Raw genomic sequence first — 25,932 nt, 5'->3', positions numbered from 1 at the left:
CCTCTTGGCTGTCCTTGCTGACACTCACTTCCCCTCTGTCCCCTTTACACCACCTGCGCACACCCTCCTCCCCGTCCCGGCTCCCCTCGGGGGCCCGCACACCAGGGCCCACTCTCCCGTTCTCTTCTCCGTCGCAGGCAGATTTCACCCGCTCGCCCACAATCCCCACCAGCTCCTCGCTGGAGGGACCTCCCTACTGGGAGCAGCTGGGGAACCTCAGAGAACTCCACTCTCCTCTTGTTCCTTTTCCTGGGGTGCCTCACCTCTCTTGACAGATGTTAAGCTCTTTGGGGGCAAGGACGGCATCAAAATCATCTTTATTGGAACCACCCAGATCTCTTATTCTAAACCTCAAAAACAACAACAACAAAAACCACATCTGACACACTAAGAAGGGCAAAATACCACTTCTATAGTAACTTCCTGGCAAAAATTACAAAAGCTAAGTCTAACCACGAGGAAACCTCAAACAAACCTGAACTGAAGAATTCAACAAAACTGGCTTCTAACTCCTCAAAAATGTTAATGCGATGACAAGACAAAACAAAATAAAACAAGGCTAAGAAACATGTTATGAAAACAAAGAGAGGCAAGGAATACTGAAGGGATAAAACAACGAAATGCCAATGCATGATCACGGGGGAGACATTACTGTGAAGGCCAATAGGAGAAAAACTAGCAAAATTTAAATGTGGACAATATGAGATTAAATGGTATTCTATCAATGTCACCTTTCCTGATTTTGCTAAGCACACCACGGTTATGTAAGAGAATGTCCTTGTTCCTGAGAAATACACATCGAAACATTTAGGGGGAAAGAAGCTTGATGCTACAGTTCATTCCTAAATAGCTCAGGGAAGGAAAACAGAACAATGAAGCAAAGATGGTTAATACAGAGAATAACACAGCGAACACAAAAAATAAGAAGGCAAATCTGTAATAAAGTTAAAAAGATAAATAATACATAAAATAAAATCAGTAAGAATAAAACAATAAAGCAAGTATTGCAAAAGGTTAACACGTGATCTGGGTGAGAGACCTAGAGAGTTACATGTACTGACATCAGACCCAGTGAGTTACCTATAGAAAATATTGACAGGCGAGACATATATGTAACAAAAACTACTTGTACGAGTCTTCAATCATCAGTCCTCATGGCATCCGGAGACTGGACACATCAGTGGCAACGAGTGACCTGCCGGGCCACCTGCTTCCACAGTGCTCTCGTTCCCGGCCTGAATCACTTAACACCCAGCTTCGAGTTCAATCCAACCTCAGAATAGGAGATCGGTTCTCTTCATCCTCAGAGGAAATCGAGGAGCCCTGACAACTACTGGTTGGTAATTAAGTAAGCCAATGTGCCACTTTAGCATACACCGCAATTCTAGAAACGGCCCTGTTGCCCCCGAGCCCTGTCTTACAGGGAGGACACCTGTAACCCTACTCGGTACCTCCAAGCCCCTCAAACCTGCCCCTTGTTTTCTCCGCGGTTGTCTTACCCACTCGACATCTGCCTACAGCTGCCGCCTACCTGCCCAAACCTCATTCCTGCCACATTTCCCGAACCTGCTACCGGGCCGGCTGCAGGCATTCGCACACACCGCTCACGTGGCTGCCCCAGCGCCTCCTTCCGTGGCCTCCTGCAAGGTCCTCCCGCAAGTCCTGTGATCCCGGCTACACGCACACTGTCTCCGGATCTCAGAGACAATCCCTAATTAATCCCTCCAATTAATCCCTAGCGAACAAGAGGTGAAGAATTCACATTTATGAATAGGTTAAAAGGGAGCTGAGTGGGTGAAATGAATATTCTATATTAATGGATTCTGTCTAAAATTAAAAAGGTTTATCACATAAAAACGGACTGAAAACCCACTTTGTCCACCGCAGCAGCTTTTAGTGAGCAGAAAATTTATGTTCATCACATGTAAAGTAGGAGTTATAACATGGAACTTTCTGAGGTTCTATTTTAAAGAGTTTTCTACTCACTCAAACTACAAAAATGTTTAAAATGTTTTATTTACTAACCACAAATTGTAAAGCAAGAACAGCAATGAAACCTTAACATTTGGGCACCTCTAGAGAAAAACACTTGCTGGGAAAAAAGGATATTCTATTTGACTTTTAATTAGTGCTAACTTCACATCAAGAGGAGGGAAGCGTTTAGAAACAGTGTGTTTAAACTGTATTCTCTAATTGTCCGTAGCGTTTGGAAATGGAGCTGTCACACATAATGCTCCAGTATCCAGCGAGCATGCTGGTTTATCTTACCAGTAGACATGCTTTCTCAGACTCTCGTGGCAAAAATAACTATGCCGTATTAATAAAGGTTCATTTCTTCATCCTCAATCCTGACACATTTTCACGTCTTCACAGACCTGGGACTCCTTTTATTCTTTTATTGTTCGATCTTAGAGGGGTATTTTCAACACTCTACCTTTAAGTATGGTGCTTGTTTTAAGTTTTTGGTTAAGGGATCTGTCACAACAAGGAAGTTTCATTCTGCTGTAACTTTGGTAAGAGTCCCTTCCCTCAATATTGACTAGCTGTTGACTTCTGTCAAATCCTTTTCCAACATCAAGATGAGGGTGTATTTCTTCTTCGTCATGTTAAAGTGGTAAGCTATATTAACAGATAAACTATTTTTTTTTATATAAAATTTTTTTTTCAACGTTTTTTATTTATTTTTGGGACAGAGAGAGACAGAGCTTGAACGGGGGAGGGGCAGAGAGAGAGGGAGACACAGAATCGGAAACAGGCTCCAGGCTCCGAGCCATCAGCCCAGAGCCTGACGCGGGGCTCGAACTCACGGACCGCGAGATCGTGACCTGGCTGAAGTCGGACGCTTAACCGACTGTGCCACCCAGGCGCCCCAACAGATAAACTATTGTTCCAACTGTCTTGTGTTCTATACACCCAAATGGGATCTTTAATGCTTTGCAGATTCCATTATCTAATATTTTATTTAAACATCTTACATGCATGTTCATAAGTAGAACTGACCTATAAATTTTACTTTTTGATCTGGTTTTGGTATAAAGATTTTACTAGCTTCATAACATGACTTAAGGAACCGACTCATCTTTCTCTGTCCCTTGTAACACTGGTAGAATTCACCTGTAAAGCCAGAGTCTGATTTTTTTTTTTTTTCCCATTTTGGTCTAGTGAGAAGAGAAGGAAGTGTCCTGTGCAAATAATGAAATTGCCTTTAAATAAGGAAGGAAGCATGCATTTTTTTACCCACTTCCTCTTTCTTCCAGCTTGAAATGTGGATGTCATGGCAACCATTCCATCGGCATCTTGAGCATGAGGTAAAAGCTGAAGTTAAGGATAGGTCCCTGATGGGTTGGTTGGAGAGCCCCTGATCAGCCTACGATTGCTTCTTCTCAAACTCTGCTTATGTGAGAGGGAGATACAGGCTCTACTTTGTTTAACTTTGTCGTACAGTCTCTCTCTGATAGCTCTAGTGTTGAAGTCCTCAGGTATGTATCTTACCATTTGTTTTATCTGACTCAAGTTGATGGTACCTGGTTTCTTCCAATATTTGGCAATTTTTTAACAGTGTGTTGGGCATTCAAAGATATTTTATCTGTAGATATCCTACAAGTTCTTGAAAGAAAAAAATTTCACAGATACTTCTCTCAGGTGTCCTTCAAAGCTCAATGGCCCAAGACCACTTTTTTTTTCACAATACCTTTTATTTTTTTTATTTTTAAATTTTTATTTGGGGGGGGGGAGGAGGGAGGGAGAGAGAAGAGAGAATGCAAGTAAGGAAGAGGGGCATGGTTAGAGAGAGAGAATCTCAAGAAGGTTCCACACTCAGCGCAGAGCCCCACGCAGGGCTTGATCCCATGACCCCGGAATCATGACCTGAGATGTAATCAAGAGCCAGACACTCAAGTAACTGAGCCACCCAGATGCCCCTCAAGACCACTTTTTAATGTCTATTTTTGCGAGACAGAGACAGAGAGAGAGAGAGAGAGAGAGACAGAGAGAGACAGAGACACCATGCATGTGCGTGCACAAGCAAGTGGGAGAGGGGCGGAGGGAGAGGGGCGGAGAGAGAGGGAGACACAGATCCGAAGCAGGCTCCAGACTCTGAGCTGTCAGCACAGAGCCCAACATGGGGCTCGAACTCACAGACCGTGAGATCATGACCTGAGCTGAAGTTGGACACCTAACTGACTGAGCCGCCCAGGTGGCCCAAGACCATTTTTTATATCATCTTCTCATCCTAGAGTTCTCATACTTTTCAAGAATGTAAATTCATGCCCTAACTGTCATGGAGGCAAGGCCCAAAGTTAGGACCTAGGAGGGAAATTCTCCCTCTCCTCCTCTTTTTCTTTTCTGTGTTTAGAGTCCCAGTCTCAAACAGGTTTCTCGATCACTTCCCTCTAATTCCAGATACATGACCTCGTTCATCCTTTCACTGAAGAAGACCTTTGATGGCCTTAACCTGGTAGAGGGCTCTCAGTTCCAACTCCCTAGTCTCTAGAGAATAAGGCTCCATCTCCTATACCTGCTGGGTGTTAAAGACAAGACCCCTTATTAAGGAGACACTGACCCAACCTCCTCTCACTGTAGGCTGCTGAAGAATCAGCTTACTGCTTTACTTTTCAGTTTCTCCTAACTCCTCCAAGCACATCTCTGCATTTTAAAGTTGTTGTATTTTATCTACTTAAAAAATTAATGTTTGAGAGAGAGAGAGAGAGAGAGAGAGCGCGCACACGCAAGCAGGGTGGGGAGGCATTGAGAGAAAGAGGGAGACAGAGAATCCAAAGCAGGCTCCAAGCTCTGAGCTGTCAGCAAGGAGCCTGACACGGGGCTCAAACTCACCAGCCACAAGATCATGACCTGAGCTGAAGTCTGACACTCAACGACTGAGCCACCCAGGCACCCCAAACGTTCTGTTATAGTTTATTCAACATTGGTAGATATTTACTGGCAAGGGGTTTTTTAAATGATCAAATCTGATTTTTTTGTCCTATTTTACGGTCCCATTTATCCTCAGTGGGGCTGTGTTTCCAACTATACATGTACTCTCAATTGTGCCCAACATTTGCCATCTGGCATCTGGCATAAATGTTTTCAGAGTTCAACTACGATAACAGAGGAAAAGTGAACAAGAAAATATTTACACCTAGTTCCAGCTTCTTGTCCTCAAAAGCTATACAAAGACCATGAGCTGTGATGAATAGAAAAGACAACCTAAGACAGAACTAGATCCCAAAATGTCTGAAATCCAAATTAACTGAAATAAAGGAGATCTAGATTGTTACTTTTCGGTTTCAGTATAAAGATTTATGTCAGGGGCGCCTGGGTGACTCAGTCGGTTAAGCGTCCAACTTCAGCTCAGGTCATGATCTCACGGTCTGTGAGTTCGAGCCCCGCGTTGGGCTCTGTGCTGACAGCTCAGAGTCTGGAGCCTGCTTCAGATTCTCTGTCTCCCTCTCTCTCTCTGCCCCTCCCCTGCTCATGCTCTGTCTCTCTCCGCCTCAAAAATTTATAAAAACATTAAAAAAAAAAAAAAAGATTTATGTCGGAAAAAAGATGGCCACAATGTAATTTAGGATAACTAAATACTGGAAAAACCATAAATGTTGAACAATATGGGAATAGATAAATTATGACACATCCACATGATGGTAGATATGATGCTCATTACAAATGTTTACTGACATGGTACTATGTTCACAATTAAAAAATGAATAAAGGAATACATGATTATATGTATATTTATGTAAACAGTATTTTATTTATAATCTTAAAATATTCATACACGTATAAACATGCACACAGATGTACAGTGAAAGAAAAAACACAAACATGAACTAAAGAATTATGTATTATTTCAGTTTGCTTCTTTAACTTTTTATTTGTCAAGTTATTCTCTAGCAAGTACATATATTTTTCTTCATTAGGAAAGCTTAAAGCTATCTTTCAACAAAGCCAGAAGAAAATTAGGTTGCATATGAATCAATCTACGATGAAAGCACAGGCTTTGGAGTCAAACAGGCTCGGTGTTTCCTGTTTACTAACTGCATGCCTTAGGCAGATATTTAATATCATACCAATTTTCTCATTTGTCAAATAAAGGTAATGTCAGCTGCACTGAACTTTTATGGGAATTAAACAATCGAGTACAGAGTGAGCATCATCCCACAGACTCTAAAAAGAAAATGTTACAAATTTGGTTCCTTGAGGTCATGCTAAGAAATATCAAATGCTAAATCTACTAAAGATACAGCTGAGCATGTCAAAACTCACCCATGTGAGGGAGAGAGCAGAGTCAGTGATAGGAAACTGAAGTAAAGATACTCAGGAACCCGAAACAAGGTCTCTCACTGTTAAAGATGAGAATTAGAAATAAGGAAAAAGCTAGCAGGACCCCTGTGGTATTGGGATTAGGTTTGGAGAACCTGGTATGAAAGCATGGATACACACACACTGAAGTCCAGAAATACAGACGTGAAAGTACAGAGTCTCCATCTCAGTCTCTCCTTGCCCTCCCACCCCCTGGCGTCTCCTCAGTGACACAAAGTAACGACCACCCCTAAGTGGCATTCTTGGTTGGTTGGTTGGTTTCTAAGTATCGCCCTCCATAATCTGCAACAATTTGCCCTAAAAATGAATCATAGTAACAGATTATCAACAACTGAATAAAACAGGAAGCCAAAGGGGCACCCGGGGGGCTCAGTCGGTTAAGCATCTGACTCTTGATTTCAGCTCAGGTCATGATTTCCCAGTTTGTGAGGCTCTGGGCTGACAATGCAGAGCCTGCTTGGGATTCTCTCTCCGCCCCTTCCCTGTTCATGCTCACTCCCCCTCTCAAAATAAATAAAAATTAAAAAAATAGGAAGCGATTAATCAACCTAGTGCAAATAAATTAATAAACTGAAAGTTTCACGAGGAAGAGGCTATCTATTCAATCTCAAAGCAACCTCCCACAAAATAGTCATTAATTATAAACGGAAAAAGAGAAATTTTACAATTACAAAGCCTGGCCCCTTATTCAAGTGATCAACGTGAACACTCCCTGCAAGGAGACAAACTAAAATTACATACTACGTGACAAGAAGTAAAAAACAAGAACACATGACTTCTGTGCTATCCGTGTCAAAGATACAGGCTCTAAATCTAATAAGGAAAAAGCATCCATGTAAACTGAGGAACAGTCTACAAAATACCCTATAGTCTCAAAGTACTAAGGTCATGAAGTAAGAGAAAAGACTGAGAAACTACTCCACACAGACGAACCAGTTGTAAGACAACAAAATCCATCACGCTGAACTGGATCCTTTTTCATAAAGGTCTTTACTAGGCAAACTGAGAAAACTTGACTGGGGTCTGTGAATTCCATGGTAATAGTTCAGTGTTAATTTCTTGAGGTGGAGGACTGTATTGTGGCTGTATAAGAAAATGCCGTTGCTCATAAGAAATACACCAAGTATTAGAGTGTGATACGGCCTCGTGGTGATGTCATACTTTCAAATGGTTCAGTTAGAAACTAAGGTTTTCTACTATACTTGCAACTCTTCTGAAGGCAGAGACTGCTTCATAACAAAGTGCAATAAGTTATGCAAGCAAAACACTCAGAGCACTGCTGGGCACAGTAGCACTCACTAACTGTAGCTATTATTGGTAACATTATTGCCACTGTCTGTTGGAAAGAGATTAAAGAGAAGTCCTTGCAAGTGTCTGAGTTTATGATTGCTGCTAAATATAATGGTAATAATCCTTAAGCTTCAACACTGCTTTAAAAACTTTTTGGCAAAAAAAAAAAAAAAAAAAAAAGAAAAGAAAAGAAAAGAAAAAAAGTGAAGAGGGCACAGGTGGCTGTTCATAGACATTCTCTCCTGGATCAGATCTGAGCCCTCAATTTGTTTTCCATCTGAATAGCAAGAGAAGACTCCTCTATCACAAAGCAAAGAGCACAACTACACTCAGATGTCTCATGCCACAGTGCAAGTCTCTAAAGAGACCAAGGATACTTTTCTAAGGCAGTACGAGGGGGAGGGTAACAGATCAGTGACCATCAATACAACATGCCACACTTGATATGTTTTCTTCACTCTCCCTAAATGTACTTTAGTGACGTAAAGAACACTTACTTAGCAAGGGGAAACAAATGGACTGGTTCCTGGGAAAATTCATGCTTCATAATTTAAAGATAAAGGCGTCTCCTCTCGAATGGCCCCTACTGAGTCTTTTGTTCTTACTGAGATTCCACCATTACTCCCTGCCCCGCCTAACTCACTGGCCTGAGGCGGGAAGTTTAGAAGTTTTCCAACCAATGAAAGGTACGCCCAGAAAAGGCCAGAATGTATAGTTTAAAAGAAAAGAAAAAGGCATTGAGCAACAGGCTGAAGCTGCGGAGGTGAGCAGATGGTGGTATGGGGAAAAGGACACCCCAAAATTTTGCAATAAAACCTGAACGTTATATAGGGGGACAGGTCATTTACTATAAGAAGCTCTTGGGTGCCTACCTGGCTCAGTCAGTGGAGTGTGAGACTCCCGATTTCAAGGTTGTAAGTTCAAGCCCCGTATTGGGTGTACAGATTACTTAAAAAAAAAATCTTTAAAAAAAACCTCAAATATTTTTCTTAATAAAAAAATTCTTTTTCCAATTCTGGTTCTCTCAGATTCTGCACTGAAATTTTCTGACCATAGAATGTATCAGCTCACATTTAATACTATTTGCAAATATTCACTATACTCATTGTGTCCGTTTCACTAGAGTCAAGGAAGAAATTATCTTTCATTTTTAGCAACTGTTGTACATTTTCAAGAAGAATTTTATAATCAACGTGCTACGCAGAGTCAAAAATCCCCAGTGTTCAGACTTCCATATGTGAGTACAATCAACCAGATGGTTAATGGTCTACTTGGTAAATCAACACGTCTTAGGAAGTAGTTTATGTTTCACTTTTGGATTTAACATTGTATGGGGTTAAAAAAAAAAAAAAAACTTTGATATTTTTCAACCTTGTCTTGAAAAGAAAATTTATAATTATTTTTGCAATTCCCAAGAAGCAACAAAAAAACCTGACAGTTTACTAAAGCAACCTAAGGGGTAGCTTTTACCACCCCCATTTTAATGAGGTAAAAAACAAAGCCCAGGAAGTACAAACCTTACCCCTGGACACAGAGAAAAAGGGGCAGCACAGGATCAAAACGCAGGCTGCCTGGGTCCAAGAGGGGAGTCGGTCTTAACAAAAGATCAAGTAGTCAGGTTAGATGGCTACGAGATACTGGATAAATAAAAATGCAACTAAGGACAGTAAACGGATGAATGGAGCCATGTCCCTATGATCACAGATTATAATCATCTCTTTTAATAAGTCAGGACCAACTACTTTAGTTCATGCCAAGAATACTGCTATTTTGTGCAAACGCCTGTAAGGTCTAACTGGCTTTATGTATTAAGACTTTTGAGCTGAAATTTATTAACTATTTTCTAATCAGATTTTGGATTAGAACCTTCAAACAAAATGAGAAATAATGATATTATGTTGCAGAATACGCTGACCGCAGAAGTAAATTTGGGTGAATCTTGTTCGCAGAGCAAAAGCACACACTGCTTGAGCACAGAAATGTCACCACAGGCTCCAGAAGCCAAGCCTGACTACCTACTGGTTCAAACTTCAGGCCTCTCAGTAGTCAGACCCTTGCAGCTTGCATCCTACTTAACACAGGCAACATCTGTCCCCAATTTTTTTGCTCAAGTAAGTTTTGTTCCTTCAATGCCATGGCTAACAAGAATACAGTATCACCATCCCTTACCAAAGATCCTAAGGGTCAGAGGGTTTTCAGAACTCAGAATTTTTTGGATTTAGAAAGGTACTATAACAAATATACGATATATTATGTAACACCCCGCAGTGTTTGAGCAATGATCCCCTATTCTATCACGTTGGTACTTTTGCAGTAAAAGTTGTACAAACACACAAAGTGAACTAACTCAATATAAATAGCCTCATCTCAGTTCAGGCCAAGAATGACCATCCAATGAGCTTCCGCACCAAACTTAGCATAAACGTTTTTTGATTTTCAGAGCTTTCAGATTTCAGAATTGAGTGAGGATGTCAGAATTAAACACAGAATTTCAAAATAATAAAAATTCCATGCTAATTACCAAGAAATCCACCCTCCCCGAACTTTAAAGGCAATGAGCCGAAGAGTATAGAAAAGTCTGCCTCCCACCGTCACATACACGTATTCAACAAAGTAATCCCATCAAAACCAAAAAGTCTGGGGCGCCTGGGTGGCTCAGCAGGTGAAGCATCCGACTCCTGAGTTCAGCTAGAGTCACAATCTCATGGTTGTGAGATCAAGCCACGCACTGGGCTCCACGTTGAACATGGAGCCTTGAACATGGAGCCTGCTTGACGATCTCTCTCTCCTTCTTCCTCTCTCCCATGCTTCTTTGTTCTCCCTCTCCCTCTCTCTCGCAAAAAGTCCGGAAAGGTCAGGTCCTGACAAGGCGAAATGTGTAGAGCCACAACAACCAGGTTAGGGGAAAAATTAAAGAGTAGCCAAATAATGAGACTTAAAAAAAATTTATGCAATAAACATGAAAAAAACTCCAAACTTTCGGTGCGGGCTAATACGCTAAATAAATTACGGAAACTGTGTAAATCAACTTCTAACTACCATCAGGAAATGTGCTTGGAGAAATAAACAATCCCATCTCAAGTTTCAGTTTCAACCGCTCACTTTAAGTTCCTGAAAGTTCCTTTCTGAAGAGAGGGGACAGTCCCAAACGTGTAGTCACAGAATCCCCGTTCTGTAACTTGCAGCAGCCGCATCCACACGTGGTCTCTCTCACAGACAGAAAACGGTTTGATGTTTCCTCTTCAAATGGCTCCGGGCACTAAGAGCACAGAGCAGATGCAGCCAGACGGCATGCTAGGCCCGCTCATTCACATGGGGGAGAAGCCCACCAAAGCCCACTCTTCCCACAGCCCCATCCCTCAGAGACTTGAAACCAAGACGCAAACAGAGGTAAATTCTGCAAGGGCATGCAGCCAGAGCATTCTAAGGACCAGCTCATACAAAAGCCAGGTGGGGAAAACAGAGTTTTCTACACTCCTTTTCAAGTACACCCTCTGTGACCGCGCAAGCAGCTGCGGGAACTGCACAGCCAACCCCTCAGAAGCCTAACGTGGAATTCAGGGGGAACCCGGGGAGCTAGGGCAAATCTTTACACTCGCTTCATGAGGAGCGTGAGATCTGCTACCGTCTTTACTTCTAAATAGAAATTCAAGTATTTTTTCACTTCGATGAATTCATCCACCTCCCCTCAAAAGCCTACAACACATCAAGCACAAGCTGGACAAGGAGAACACAAGCACAGAAATGAACAAATGGCAGCCAGGAAGTCAAAGCGGTAAAAGAAGTGACCCAGGACGCAGACCCTGCTAACGCACCGCCATGGGCATGTCCTTGTACTGGTTTTTCAGACGAGAGAGAAACATCCTTCTAGGGCATACCTCCGCCAGATTTTAAAACCTAACCGATGGGAAGAATCACTCTGAATGACTGCCAGCAACACCCAATGAAAAATGAGACCAGAACCTGGGTGAGTCTCTAACTTACACAGTTAAATTGCATAATATCACTTTTAATAAGCACTCAGTAAAAACAGACATATAACCAAAACTAGTAAAAAATAAACTTGGTTGTTACGAACCCAAGAGCTAATCATTTAAAACACAAAAGCTATTTAGTCAATTCAGTGATACAATCTAGCTCGTGCCATGTGACAACTACCCACCAAATAGTTAAATAAATGTGGCATCACTGAAATTATGGCCTCCTTTGTATCTAGACAGAAATCCAAGGAATGATCAGGCAGTCAATAAATGCATATTTAGGGGCACCTGGGTGGCTCGGTAGGTTGGGCGTCCAACTTCAGTTCAGGTCACGATCTTACAGTCTGTGAGTTCTTACAGTTTGTGAGAGCCACGTCGGGCTCCGTGCTGACAGCACGGAGCCTGGAGCCTGCTTCAGAGTCTGTGTCTCCCTCTCTCTCTGCCCCTTCCCTGCTCACACTCTGTCTCTATCTCAAAAATAAATAAATGTTAAAAAAAATTAAAAAAAATAAATGCATATGTAAAAATAAACATTCTGAAATACAGGATGCTTTAAAATAGTATCACGGATCAGCTTCTCCGCCACTGGAACAGGGCTTACTTTTGAAAAAGAAAATAAAAGCTCAAATTTACTGTTTTCTAAAGAAAATAAAGGTAAGTAAAAAAGGTGACCATTCAGTACACTATCACCCCTGTAGCTGTCTACAAAATACAAAGAGACAGACACGAACATATATGCCTCACTAGAGCTTTACGCAGCTTCTTATAATGACCACAAAGAACACGTGGCCTTTCATTAATCCTAGACTGACTGTCTAAACAGTAACCTTCTAATTTTTACATATAATTTCTCAGCATCCTCTAGGAAAAGTTTTTCACTAAAACTAAAAAATACCTACATTGTAATTACCCTGCAAGTAGTTCTTCCACTAACTTCCTTCAGCCAAGCAGCTTTTATTTCTTTCTAAATTCTCATATCTAGAGATTATGTCTCAGATGTCCCAAGCACTGACAACCTGATCATCTGCTAACATTCCTGTACTTTTTAAATCTGTAGTCCCTGTAGTTGCATGATTGATACAGGATAAAAATGAATGCATATGCTCTTAAATAACTTCTTCCATGTGCTAAGTTAAACTATAATCTATTACAGACACTAGGAATTTTTTGTATTAAATTTTGATTCTATTGTTTCTCATTTTAAAAGTAATAACTCTACCTGTTACATAGATCTTACCAAGATGGTTGAGAACTGCATGTATCCGTCTCATACCAGTTGTCTTACTAAAGATATTTCTGTGAGTGTTCCTGGGGTTTTATTAAATGAGTAAAACAAACGACTAACCAGCACACTCTCCGGAACATCCTAGTGTGTGTTCAAGTCAATATGGTACCACGAAAGGTTTGACACAATGTGCATTAGGGAAATAATCTGCCAATTCACAGTAAGTTCAAAACACAGATCAGCTAAACACACATCTTTACCTTGCCTCTCTACACCCAAATTTTCTCACTTTTCCTTTTCTTCTTAATAAAATCAAGAGCAAACAATAAGCCACTTTAGACGCCGATGACGTTAATTAGAACTCCTTCCAAAGAGGCTCACTTTGGGTTTTGAAGTTGTTTTTTCTCATCTTACTGGCACATGCCCAAATGTGCAAACACACGCACGCGCACGCACATGGAAAAGCGAAGTTCTCACTGAGTGGGGCCGAGTGACTCACTTACCTGGTCTCAGGGTTGTAGCCTAATATGTAGAAAAATGAATCCACTCGAGCTTTAAACTCTCTAGCAGCAAATATGTCAGAAAAATGGGAGATGTTACACTTCCCTCTGAAAACAAACAAATGTAAAAAATACATTATTAGTATTACCCTCAACTGCTGTGCAAACCAAAACACTATTGGAGGGAAAGAGGCAGGGGAAGACGCAACTAAATCCACATTACTCTAAAAACACGTAGAATATGGCTACAGACTCCATATTTATCAATTCAGAAAACGTCCAATATTTTATTTTTTGTGTCAGGACTGCTTCACCAACTTCACAATTTCACTGCTTGTACCTCAGCATCTTAGCCACGGAGTAAAATCAACTAAACCATAAAGGTAAATTGAGGGTGGGACCATGATAAAAGGATGTGAAACTAGACACAACAGGAAAAATAAACCATAAATTACTTTACCAAAAAAACCACCCAAAGCCTTTCCAAACCGTAAAAATGGGACGTTTCTTCCTGCTACTTTACTATAAGCAAAATGTATAGCTGTCAAATATTTTTCTTCTCTTTTAATGTCCAAGAAACAAACTGACTTGCAAATTAAAACGGAGAGACTTTAATTTGTTAAGTATACAGATGGGCTTTAATACATAAAAACACACACTTCCCAAATTTTCAGATAACATTCAAAGATCGTAGGTTGGAAAAACACTTTCCCACAAAAATACTGCAAATAAACAGCATTAAGGTTTCCAGGTTCATCTACCAACACAATTTAAAACCAAAAATGTAGCTGAAAACTCTGTAATACCACCAAACTCCTTAAATGCACGCACGCGCACACACACGTTGGGAGAATTTCCAGCGTTCCCAAGGAGGCAGGGGGGTTTTCAGCAACTCGCTTTGTGGTCACAGAAGGGAACTTTAACATCAAGTGGAAGCCAAGGGCTGCGATTACAGTAGATGGAACCGGAGAATCAACAGCACGTGCATATGCTTCCGGGGCTATGAACTCCTACCACTTGACCAGGTAGGTATTCCATTTTCATAAGGACTCCGTAAGTTGGTGCGTTAACAAATACACACCAGCTAATGGCCAAGGTGTCAGAGAAAGAAGCTAGCTGAGGAATAGCAACCTGGGAGATGACATTCATTCGCTTCCCACCAAGGAACTGAAAAACAATGTCCTCCTTTCCAATAGAGCTCAAGTAACTGTGACCAAAACCTCAGTGATAGGCAGACACTAAGATGGGGCTCAAACAACCTCCATTTTAACAATGTAACAAAAGTGCTTGAGATTTATTGACATTTCTTTGAGAACTACCAGTAACATAATACACAGCACTTGAGCACTTGAGATGTGGCTAGGCTAGTCCAACTGAAGAGAACAGGATTTAAAATTTTATTTAATCTCAACTGATGTAAATTTAAATAATCACATGAGGCTAGTGGCTACCATAATGAACAACACATTTGTATAATATCTCCATCACCGCGGAAAGTTCCATGGGAAGCAATTATTTATAAGTAACAAGCTACACTAGGAATACGGACTAGGAATCAACTTTGCATACCCAGGACTTTTCCCTCTAGTGTGTAGCTAGAACTAAAATGACCTTCCAGAAAAGAAAAAGCAGCAAAGATCACTTTTACAGATGAACAAACAATGCACTCACTCTGAAACTAACTACCCATCTGACACGATTTAGTCCCTGACACCTAGAAAAAATAGGCTAGTTCCTTCATCAGTTAAACAGGGATAAGAACACCTATTATACTAATCCCTATTGAGGAGATCAAACAAGGAGTCTATGAAACTTTATACACTATTCAGTGCTACACAAAATAAGTTATTTCCATCACTGTCCCTAACTAAAGGAAAGTGATTCCTCTTTCACTATTCTTCATTATTATTCACATTCAAGTTCACCCTTCAACTTAAGTAATTAATCGATGTATTCATTGAACCTATAAAAACACTGCCAACACGCAATTCTAAACACAGACATCGGAAATCAGGTATGTTTTCTTTAGGAAAGAGTTTCTCAATCTCAGCACTATTGACATTTTAAACTGCATAGTTCTCTGTTGTCAGGGACTGTCCTGTACTTTGCAGTATCCCTGACCTCTACCCCATCGCACCCCCAAACCACACTGTGACAATTAAGAGTTTCTAAAGACACTGCCAAATGTTCCATGGGGACAGCAGCACAAATGGTTTCGGAAAAGCCTGAAGCAGCAGGAACAGAAGCACATCATCTGACAAATAAGCATGTAAACTAATGAATGAGGTCACCCACTGGTATGTCCTCTTCTATGTGACCGCGTGAAAGGTACTGGTTTTTGTATATCAATTTCATATCCCACTACCAAACTGCATTCTTTATTATTTGATACAGTTTAATCATTGGTTCTCTAAGGCTTTCCAGGTATGTTATCTGTTATTTGCAAATAAACACAGTTTTACTTCTTTTCTATCCTTTCTTAAAACCAATTATACTGAACCTCTCACGCAATGTGGAAAGTAATGGAAACAGGCACCCTCGCCTTGATCCTGATCTCAGTGGAAAGGTCTTTCAGGTATTACTATTAAATATGATACTAACTTCAGACATAATCATTGCTTTGGAAATATGGAGGTTCCCCCCTCAGATTTAATAATATGGTGTATGATATTAGCAGAGTCTCTAATAGTGAACCTACCTTGCATTCCTGGAATAAATCCCAGTTGGTCATAATGTCACTTTTAACGAGATATTAAAATTTTTTCAGGATCTCATTAATTAGTTTTACTGTTTTATTCCTCATTAATTTCTTTTTTATTTTTGTTTCCTTCTCTGTACTTTTTTGTTGTTGTTCATAACAGCTTTTATTCATACTAGCCTAGAAACAACCCAAATGTCCATCAATAAGGAAGTGGGTAACAAATCATTGTATATTTGTGTTTTTTTTAATTTTTTTTTTATTGTTTATTATTTTCGAGAGAGAGAAAGACAGAGAGCAAGCAGGGCAGGGGCAGAGAGAGAGGAAGACACAGAATCAGAAGTGGGCTCCAGGCTCTGAGCGCTCAGGACAGAGCCTGACGTGGGGCTTGAACTCAGACCGCGAGATCATGACCTGAGCTGCAGTCGGCCGTCCAACCGACTGAGCCACCCAGGCGCCCCAAATCATTGTATATTTGAAGATGAAATACTACCCAACAATACAAAGGAAAGAAGTACTGGTACATAGCACCTCAAGAGAAAAAGTCTCAGACATTAAATTCTGAGTAAAAGAAGCCAGGGACACAGAAAGCACAGACCGTATGATTCCGTTTATATGAATGAATTTCTAGAACAGGCAAGATTCATCTATGGTGAGAGAAATCAGAATAGTGGTTGCTTCAGGGTGGGAGGCTTTGAGAGGAGAGTAGCTTAAGGGAACTTTCCGGGCTGGTGGGAATATTCCCTGCCTTGTTAAGGGTCAAACAGATTTATCAAAACTTACAAAAATGTAAACTTAAAATGTGTACTTTACCGTATAAACATTTTTAAAGTATTAGGGTAAAATAAAACAGCAAGACTCAGTAGCACGTAGCAACGGCTGATTAGAGCTGCTGCTCTTGGCAGCTAACGAGCCATCCGGTACGGAGCAGAGCCGAAGACAGAGCAGGTAAGCCCACCCTGGTTGGCCTCCATCTTGAAATATTTTTCCTGTTGCCTCTTGCTGAAGCTGGGAGGTTACGTTTTGAAGTGTGTGTGCGAGAGAGCGAGAGAGAGAGCGAGAGAGAGAGTAGCATTTTAAGCATTCAGTATTTTTTTTTCTCCAGAGCACTCTTTTCATCTTGCTCTTTTTCTCTCTCAAAAGCGGTACGTTATTTGACAGTGTTTGTGGAATGAAGCCGGAGAGACTGTTAAGAGGAAGTCGCCATCACTACCAGCTTACCAAAATAGCGGATTCGGAGCCTCCGAAGTCCTATACACCCTACTTCTAATGTGATGCTTCATTATTAACAGAAACATGACTACAGACTGGGAAGCCCCCTATTCCCGGGGCCTCTCATTCATCAGTAACAAAGGCTTCCTGTAGGATAATCGTTCCGGTAGTCCTTGGGGTGGTGGCCGCACCGTTCCACCCTGGGCACTGCGCGGTCTGACAAATGCTCCGGCTGGTGGGAGGAGGGCATCGGAAGGGGATGAAGGAGAAGAGAGCCGCCTTACAAGGAGAGACTACAAATGGAAACATGGCCCAGAAATTCATTCCATCAAAACTATTCATAACCGGGGAAGTCTCTGTATATCCCCAGGGCCACACAAACGTCAGAGAAGCCTGGAAAGAGGGACACAGACACGTACAGAAGGCTTATAGCCACAGGCCTGCCTACAGCTTTTATTATGACCCTTGCCTGAAAACAAAGGAAAAGAAAGATTTTGAGACAGAGTCAGTGTCTTGTCAGCGGTAAGCCATTTGACTCATGACAGGTATAGAATTTTTCTAAAGTTTCTTTTCCGTGTTTCATTCTGTTTCTCTTGCCCTCCTATAGGTTATGTGACATTTTATAGGATTCCTCTCGATTCATTTACGGTGCTTTGAGAATATCCCTCCACGGTCTCCCCAAGAGTTGCTCGAAGTGTAACCACTTCCATTACCTCCACGTGGACCCCTCCGCCTGTCCGCTCTTACACGCGGTGGTCTTAAGCGTTTCTTCTACATACACTGAGCTCCACGTCATTGCATTTTGATTGACTTGTTGCTCTTTTTATCATTTAAGCTGGGAACTTAATCGTTCAATTTCATTTTTTCATTGCAGTTGATGTGTTTAGTATCACTAGTTTTCCTTTGATCAGCGCTTTAAATGCATGCCATAGATGTTAGTACATAGTATTTTTCCTGTTGTTTTTAAAAATTTCTTTAATTTCAGTGTTTATTTCCTCTTCTGCTCAGAGGTTGTTTAAAGTTTTATTTTCTTTAAGCTTTATATTTTAATTCCAGTATAGTTAACATACGACATTATATTAGTTTCAGGAACAGGGTATAGTGATTCAACAATCGTATTCACTGCTCAGTGCTCACCAGGACAAGCACCCTCTTGATCCCCATCACCTGTTTCCCCCATCCTCCAGCCCCCTCCCTTCTGGCGACCATCAGTTTGTTCTCTGTAGTGAGGAAACAGAAGTTTTACATTTCCAAGTGAAATTCTGGCCTTTCTGGTTTTTGTTTTTAAACTCTGGTTTTACTGCCTTTTACTCACATGAATGTTTTCTTTATGATCTAACATACAATCAATTTTTGAGAATATGCCAAGGTACAAAGAAAGAATGCATATTCTCGGGGCACCTGGGTGGCTCAGTCGGTTAAGCATCCGACCCTTGATTTCTGCTCAGGTCACGATCTCATGGTTCGTGAGATCAAGCCCCACTTTGGGCTCCGCACCGAAGGTGCAGAGCCTGCTGGGGGTTCATTCTCTCTCACTCTCCCCCTCTCCGCATCCCTCCCCTACTCACACACGTGCTCTCTAAATAAAGAAATCAACACTTTTGAAAAAAGCATATTCTCTATTACTAGGGTATAGAGTTCTCTATTACTAGGGTATAGCGGTTTCTATATATGCCTATAAGATTAAATACACAGAAATAAATGTGACAAGAATGGGAACATCTCTATGCAGAAAATTCTTCTTAAACACTCCCGAGAGACACCAAAGTAAACATGAACAAATGGAAAAACGTCCCCTGTTCTGGGATGTAAGAACTCAACATGGCATTTCCCCACAGAATTGATCTATCAATTCAATGCTATCCTAATACAGATATCAACAAGCTATTTAAGGGACCGAAACAGGTTGCTACGAAGATGCACAGGAAAAACAGATAACTGAGAAAAGCGGACACTATCAGTGGCACAGCAAAAAAATACTAAGACGCCTCCACAGCTAAAAGAGCACGGCGGCGGCACCCGGACAGACAAGACAACAGACTAACGAGTCTAGGACACACAAGGAAAATGAGACACGACAAAGGTGGCATCTCGAGCCACTGAGGAGAAACAGACTCGGCGGTCCATGTGCTGAAAGAGCTGGGAGCGCGAGAGAGGCTTGTTAATACCCGGTGCTGGGACAGCTGGGCACAAGGCCTCAGTAGGTCAGGTACAGGGAGAGGCTTCTAGCCACGACTCCGTCCTCAGGGAATAAATGAAAAACACTGACAACTCTGACTGGATAACAGTAAGTCTTGCAGAATTTTTTTAAAACCATAAAAGAAAACCAGCAAGTGGGAGAAAACATTTGCGACACACACAACAGAAAATGCTAAAGAACTTTTAGAGACAAAAGACCAAACAGCAAACACACAAACAAACAAAATAAAACAAAACAAAACCTAAAGGAAATGACATGAACAGATAACTCACACACACACACACACACACACACACACACACACACACACCCTTTAAATATATGAAAAAATGCTCACACTCATTCATTGTTAGCAAAATAAAGTAAAACAATACCGAGATCCTATTTCTCACCTATCAGACTGGCACAACTAAAACGAAATAGGACAGCACATGCTGCTGGGGACACAGGGTATGCAAAGTGGTATTTGCTTTCTGGAGGAAAACCACCTACACATAAGCCTTTCAACCCAGAAATCTCTCTCCGATGAATCCGCCCCGAAGATTCGCATCTGACAATGAGGAAATACACATGCACAAGGACACCGGCTGCAGCGTCATTTATGACTGGAACATCCTGGAAACACCTTCAAAGCCCACACAGCAGAGCTCCATGCGAGAGGGAATGACGGAGACCTCCATCAGCGGATACGGAGCGGTTTCTAAGGTATAACGTTAAGTAAAAACAGCAAACGCAGAAGAGTAGCTATGGCATGCTACTCTTCATACAAGACAGAAGAGGCTATAACAAAACAGCTATGTATTTGCTCATTTGAAATGAAAAAGTGCAGGAAGGAAAAACTAAGAAGTAAAGCGAGCAGTTACGGAGAGCAGGCGGGAAGGAAAGAAATGGGGATGGGAGCGTGTAAGAGAGTTGAAAACCACGTATCTGTCTGCAGCCCTGACCGTCAGAACCACAGCCATAGTCCGCATGCCCTCGCACATCCAAAAATTAACAAGAGTCCCTACCGACCAGGAGGGACCAAAAGTGGAGCGCAAAGTCTAACAGTGAACCTAACCGTAGTACAAAGAGAGAACACGGCCACTTACAGAGGTATCCAAGAGCAGAACTGACCTAAACGACTTTGGAAGACAGTGTCTTGCCTATAGATTACATGGCTAAAGACAAAAATGTAGTCAGTAAATCTGTTTCTCACAGGGACATGGGTTACAAATTCTAAAACTATGTGTATTCCTGAAGTGAATAAAAATAAGTAAATATATGTCGACAATGAGAGCAGAGTTTTTCGCTTTTGAAGAAAGAAGGTACAAAAAGAGATACAATAAAATGAACCCTGTGCTGTCAGACAGGAAACTTGCCTTCCCTCTCTGCTCTGGGCCATGTGACGATACAAGAAGTCGGCAGTGTGCAAACCAGAAGGATCTCAGCAGAACAGGCTGGCACTCTGATCTCAGACCAACAGCCTCCGGAGCTGTCAGAAATAAATTTCTGTTGTTTCTAAGCCACCCAGTCTGTGCTATTTTGTTACAGAAGTTTGAATTAAGACATTAGTGAAATTCAAACAGGGTCTTCAGTTCAACTGTATTGTACTAATGCTAATTTCCTGGATCTGATAACCACACAGGGGTTCTGTCAGATGTTAACACTGAGGAAGACTGGGGGAGGGATGGATGGAAACGCAGTACTCACAACTTTTCTGTGCGTCTAAAAGCAGCTCCACATAAAGAATTTTTAAAAGACTGAGAAGTATCCAAGGGCACAGAGAGTGTATTATTCAGCTGGGTGTTCCCAGCACCTCAGAGCCCTTGCCCAGCTAGCAGCGCCAGGACATGGGACGGACGGAAGGAAGGAAGGAAGGAAGGAAGGAAGGAAGGAAGGAAGGAAGGAAGGAAGGAAGGAAAGAAGGAAGGAAAGAAGGAAGGAAAGAAAGAAGGAAGGAAAGAATGAAGGGAAGGAAGGAAGGAAGGAAGGAAGGAAGGAAGGAAGGAAGGAAGGAAGGAAAGAATGAAGGGAAGAAAGGAAGGAAGGAAGGAAGGAAGGAAGGAAGGAAGGAAGGAAGGAAGGAAGGAAGGAAGGAAAGAAGGAAGGAAGGAAGGGAAGAAGGAAGGAAGGAAGGAAGGAAGGAAGGAAGGAAGGAAGGAAGGAAACAATGAAGGGAAGGAAGGAAGGAAAGAAGGAAGGAAGGAAGGAAAGAAGGGAAGGAAGGAAAGAAGGGAAGGAAGGAAGGAAGGAAGGAAGGAAGGAAGGAAGGAAGGAAGGAAGGAAGGAAGGAAGGAGAAGGAAGGAAGGAAGGAAGGAAGGAAGGAAGGAAGGAAGGAAGGAAGGAAGGAAGGAAATGAAGGAAGGAAGGAAAGAATGAAGGGAAGGGAAGGGAAGGGAAGGGAAGGGAAGGGAAGGGAAGGGAAGGGAAGGGAAGGGAAGGAAGGAAGGAAGGAAGGAAGGAAGGAAGGAAGGAAGGAAGGAAAGGAAGGAAGGAAGGAAGGAAGGAAGGAAGGAAGGAAGGAAGGAAACAATGAAGGGAAGGAAGGAAGGAAAGAAGGAAAGAAGGGAAGGAAGGAAGGAAGGAAGGAAGGGAGGAAGGAAATGAAGGAAGGAAGGAAAGAATGAAGGGAAGGGAAGGGAAGGGAAGGGAAGGGAGGGAGGGAGGGAGGGAGGGAGGGAGGGAGGGAGGGAGGAAGGAAGGAAACAATGAAGGGAAGGAAGGAAGGAAAGAAGGAAGGAAGGAAAGAAGGGAAGGAAGGAAGGAAGGAAATGAAGGAAGGAAGGAAGGAAGGAAGGAAGGAAGGAAGGAAGGAAATGAAGGAAGGAAGGAAGGAAATGAAGGAAGGAAGGAAAGAATGAAGGGAAGGGAAGGGAAGGGAAGGGAAGGGAAGGGAAGGGAAGGGAAGGGAAGGGAAGGGAAGGAGGGAGGGAGGGAGGGAGGGAGGGAGGGAGGGAGGGAGGGAGGAAGGAAGGAAGGAAGGAAGGAAGGAAGGAAGGAAGGAAGGAAGGAAGGAAGGGAGGAAGGAAGGAGAAGGAAGGAAGGAAGGAAGGAAGGAAGGAAGGAAGGAAGGAAGGAAGGAAAGAAAGAAAGAAAGAAAGAAAGAAAGAAAGAAAGAAAGAAAGAAAGAAAGAAAGAAAGAAAGAAAGAAAGAAAGAAAGGACCATCAAGCTATGGTGTCTAATGAAGTACTTAAGCACATACGGACAAAACAATAAAAATGCTGTAGGTCGAAGTTATTTTACATATTAAAACAACAGTTGATCAAAGCCAGGAAATGAACCCTGGAACTGTAAAACTAAATGCTCTGAGGCGTCCGGACACTCATCAGGGGACCCACAGGAGCTAAAGGAGTTGTGTCAGTGCCAAAAATGGCTGGGGAACTGCGTGGAGATGTACTCAGTCTGCATCAATCACTGCATGTACAACCCTAGCTGCCCAGAACAAAGTGAAGAGATCAATTAATTCAGGATGAAAAGGGGAAGATTAGAAGCCCTGCAGAGCGAGGCTAGGGTTTTCTGGCTGGGAAAGGCTCCAGAAAACTCACTCTAAAACATATTCCTATATGTTCCCATATTCCTGTATGTCAAACGTCTTCCTAGGAAGACGAATTCCTAGCCAAGATGACAGCTTGGCACCTGCCCTACCTGAGGACATGTTTTTCCCCATGTTTTTACAGCCCTTCAGTCGTTGAGACGTTTACGATATTTGGGAATTCACAGTTACAGGTACACAGTAAACCTGAAAATGCTGCCCAGGTCACATGCTCACAATCCAATCACAAAGCAATCTCTCTAGATCCTTTCTTTGATCATCAATAAAACATGATCCTTAGGGTGAAAAAGAAGTAACATAGCAAACAAACTGCAAGCTATAATTTTTATTTAGCGTAATAAAATTTATCTGCTTGTTCTCAGAGCAGGTTTATCTGCTCATTCTCGGAGCGTCTAAAGGTGGCTCCTGGAGCTCAACTCTCCCTCCCGTACCCGAAGTAATCGGAATAGCCAATCAATCCAGCCAAGAGGCCACAGAAAAGTAAAATAAATGGATGCTGAATAATTGCACCATCAATAACTTGGTACAGAACTACGTTTAATTGCATTTTTTCTTTTCTTCCTTTTTTGCTTTAAGAACCAATTCAGGGGCACCTGGGTAGCTCAGTCGCTCAAGCATCCAACTTCGGCTCAGGTCATGATCTCATGGCTTGTGAGTTCGAGCCCCGTGTCAGGCTCTGTGCTGATAGCTCAGAGCCTGGAGCCTCCTTCGGTTTCTCTCTCCCTCCCTCTCTCAAATAAATAAGCATTAAAAAAAAAAAAAAAAGAACCCAATTCAGATTCAATGACCGTAAGTAAGTAAGCACTCCCCATGCTACTGAGTGTGAGGCACTCTGAGAGACCCTTTCACATCCATTATGTGACATATGTGTGTTTGCTTCAGGGTTCTGTCACTTAATCACGTGGCCTTGCGTAAGCTTGTCAAAAGGATGCCTCAAAAGTTTAACAAACTTGACCTTGGTGAAAAAACTATGTGGCAGAGCCAGGATTCAAACTGCAGCCTTCTCGCCGTAGTCTGGTGTTTTTTCTATTATACCAGCATGGGCCCAAAATACTTAGCTACTGGGGAGAACTCAAAACTACTTCTCTCGGGATACTAACTGCACCATATGGCTACTGATAAATATAACGAAAAGAAAACAAACAGCCGGAGAAACTTAGCCTGAAAGGCAGGGATGAGGGACGGCCAAGGCAAGACTTAAAACACAGCAGGCAAGCAGCGGTGCTGGACCTCAACACAGGTCTCCGTAACGAACGGTCCCACAGTCCCTCTGGGAGTGAATGTCGTTTGGGGAAGGAAATGCTCATCTTACAGAAAACAGACTGCAGAGGAATTCTGTCTCCCTTCTGATTCTTGACGGCTAGAGGACAAAGCGCTCCCTCCCCCTTTATCACCTGACCCTCACACCAGCTTGAAAGAGAGAAAGCACTGCAGCACTTTCCTCCTTGGGGAATTGCCATGGCAGGAGCCACCTCAGAATTACGGGTCCCAGGAGCCCACTGAGCTGAGCGCTATGATCTTTGACAAGAAGGGTGCTAAGCACTAACGCTATCAGTCTTTTTCTTTCTTTTTTCTCTTCCATGTTTGCCACTACATTCATCTGACCCTTTTTCACGTTCCTACAAACTATTTTGTCTCTTTCAAAACTGAATTTATTTTTTACTTTTCTAAATGTTTATTTATTTTTGAGAGAAAGAGAGACAGAGTGTGAGCAGAGGAAGGACAGAGAGAGAAGGACACACAGAATCCAAAGCAGGCTCCAGGCTCTGAACTGTCAGCATAGAGCCTGATGCAGGGCTCAAACTCACAAGTGGTGAGATCATGACCTGAGCAAAGTCAGATGCTTAACCGACTAAGCCACGCAAGCCCCCCGAAGTTGAATTTATTTTTGGCAGAACTGCTTGATATCTACAGAGGAAGAAAAATTCTTCCTGTGGATAACTGGGCAGGAAATAAGTGGAAGAAAAAACTAAAGTTTCATCTCCCCAGCCCACACTGTATTTTAAAATTAATCTAGTTTTGCTAAAATGAAAGAGAACAATAAAGATTCCTGGGGGAGAAATCTGCTTTTATGGGAAAAGATCTTACAGGAAGCGCTCTGTTGCTGAGAGCCTGGCGAGATTACTAAGTAGTAACAGTAAGAACCATACAGATGAGCTCAAATGTCAGACAAATGCAGTTTGTCTGCAATACAGATGCAGACAAACGTCAAGCCAGCCACAAGTACTTACTAAGCACCTACTAGGCCAGATCATTCAATAACTGTGTGACCACTACGATCCGCAATCTTTGGGGAAAAAAATCCAATTGTCAGGTTATACACAGAGGTTCTATTTGAAGCTAACAAAATCAAATTTGAGACGACGGCTAGAATGGAACCACTTTATGACCACTTCAAAGAAAATACCACAGGAAGAAAAGACTAGTCCATAAGGGTTCTGGTCACATACACAGTGAAAAGAAGATAAGGAATTACCAATAGCATTCCAGCCCTTTGGTGGCCAGGGAAGGGACAGTGACTACACAATTACATATCTCCAGAAAGTATCTGACTGGAAACCCAGTAAAAGTATGTTTACTAGGTCCAGGTGGAATTACGTGGGACAACTGGTTCTTCTAAAAAGGGTAAAATAGTATAAAATGATTCCACAAATCTGAATAGCCGCTAATATTCAAATATATTCATTTCCAGTAAATCTATCAAAACACATTGAATAACCACCGTTATGTGTCTCACATATGTATTTATTAATGTTTGTTTATTTTTGAGAGAGAAAGAGCGTGAGCAGGGGAGGGGGCAGAGAGAGTGGGAGACACAGAATCTTAAGCATGTCCAGGCTCCAGGCTCCAGGCTCCAAGCTGTCAGCACAGAACCCGGGGTGGGGCTCAAACTCACAAGCCGGGAAATCATGACCTGACCCGAAGTCAGACACTCAAATGACTGAGCCACCCAGTCGCCCTGTCACATCTT

At 42.1% G+C, this 25,932-nt stretch overlaps 1 protein-coding gene across 5 annotated transcripts in view; it reads right to left on the bottom strand.

The window, feature by feature from the left end:
* Positions 1-25,932, bottom strand: part of RERE (arginine-glutamic acid dipeptide repeats) — a 429,059-nt gene that overhangs the window by 143,142 nt on the left and 259,985 nt on the right. For all 5 annotated transcript variants that reach the window (XM_058719215.1, XM_058719218.1, XM_058719219.1 and 2 more), the window contains one exon: positions 13,320-13,424. In XM_058719215.1, coding sequence (XP_058575198.1) covers positions 13,320-13,424 — 105 coding nt within the window. The remainder of the gene's footprint in view (positions 1-13,319; positions 13,425-25,932) is intronic.

This window comes from Neofelis nebulosa, chromosome 2, assembly GCF_028018385.1.
Source record: "Neofelis nebulosa isolate mNeoNeb1 chromosome 2, mNeoNeb1.pri, whole genome shotgun sequence".
Classification (NCBI taxonomy): domain Eukaryota; kingdom Metazoa; phylum Chordata; class Mammalia; order Carnivora; family Felidae; genus Neofelis; species Neofelis nebulosa.
Note: the sequence above shows the minus strand (reverse complement) of the source record. Positions and strands in the feature narration are given on the sequence as shown.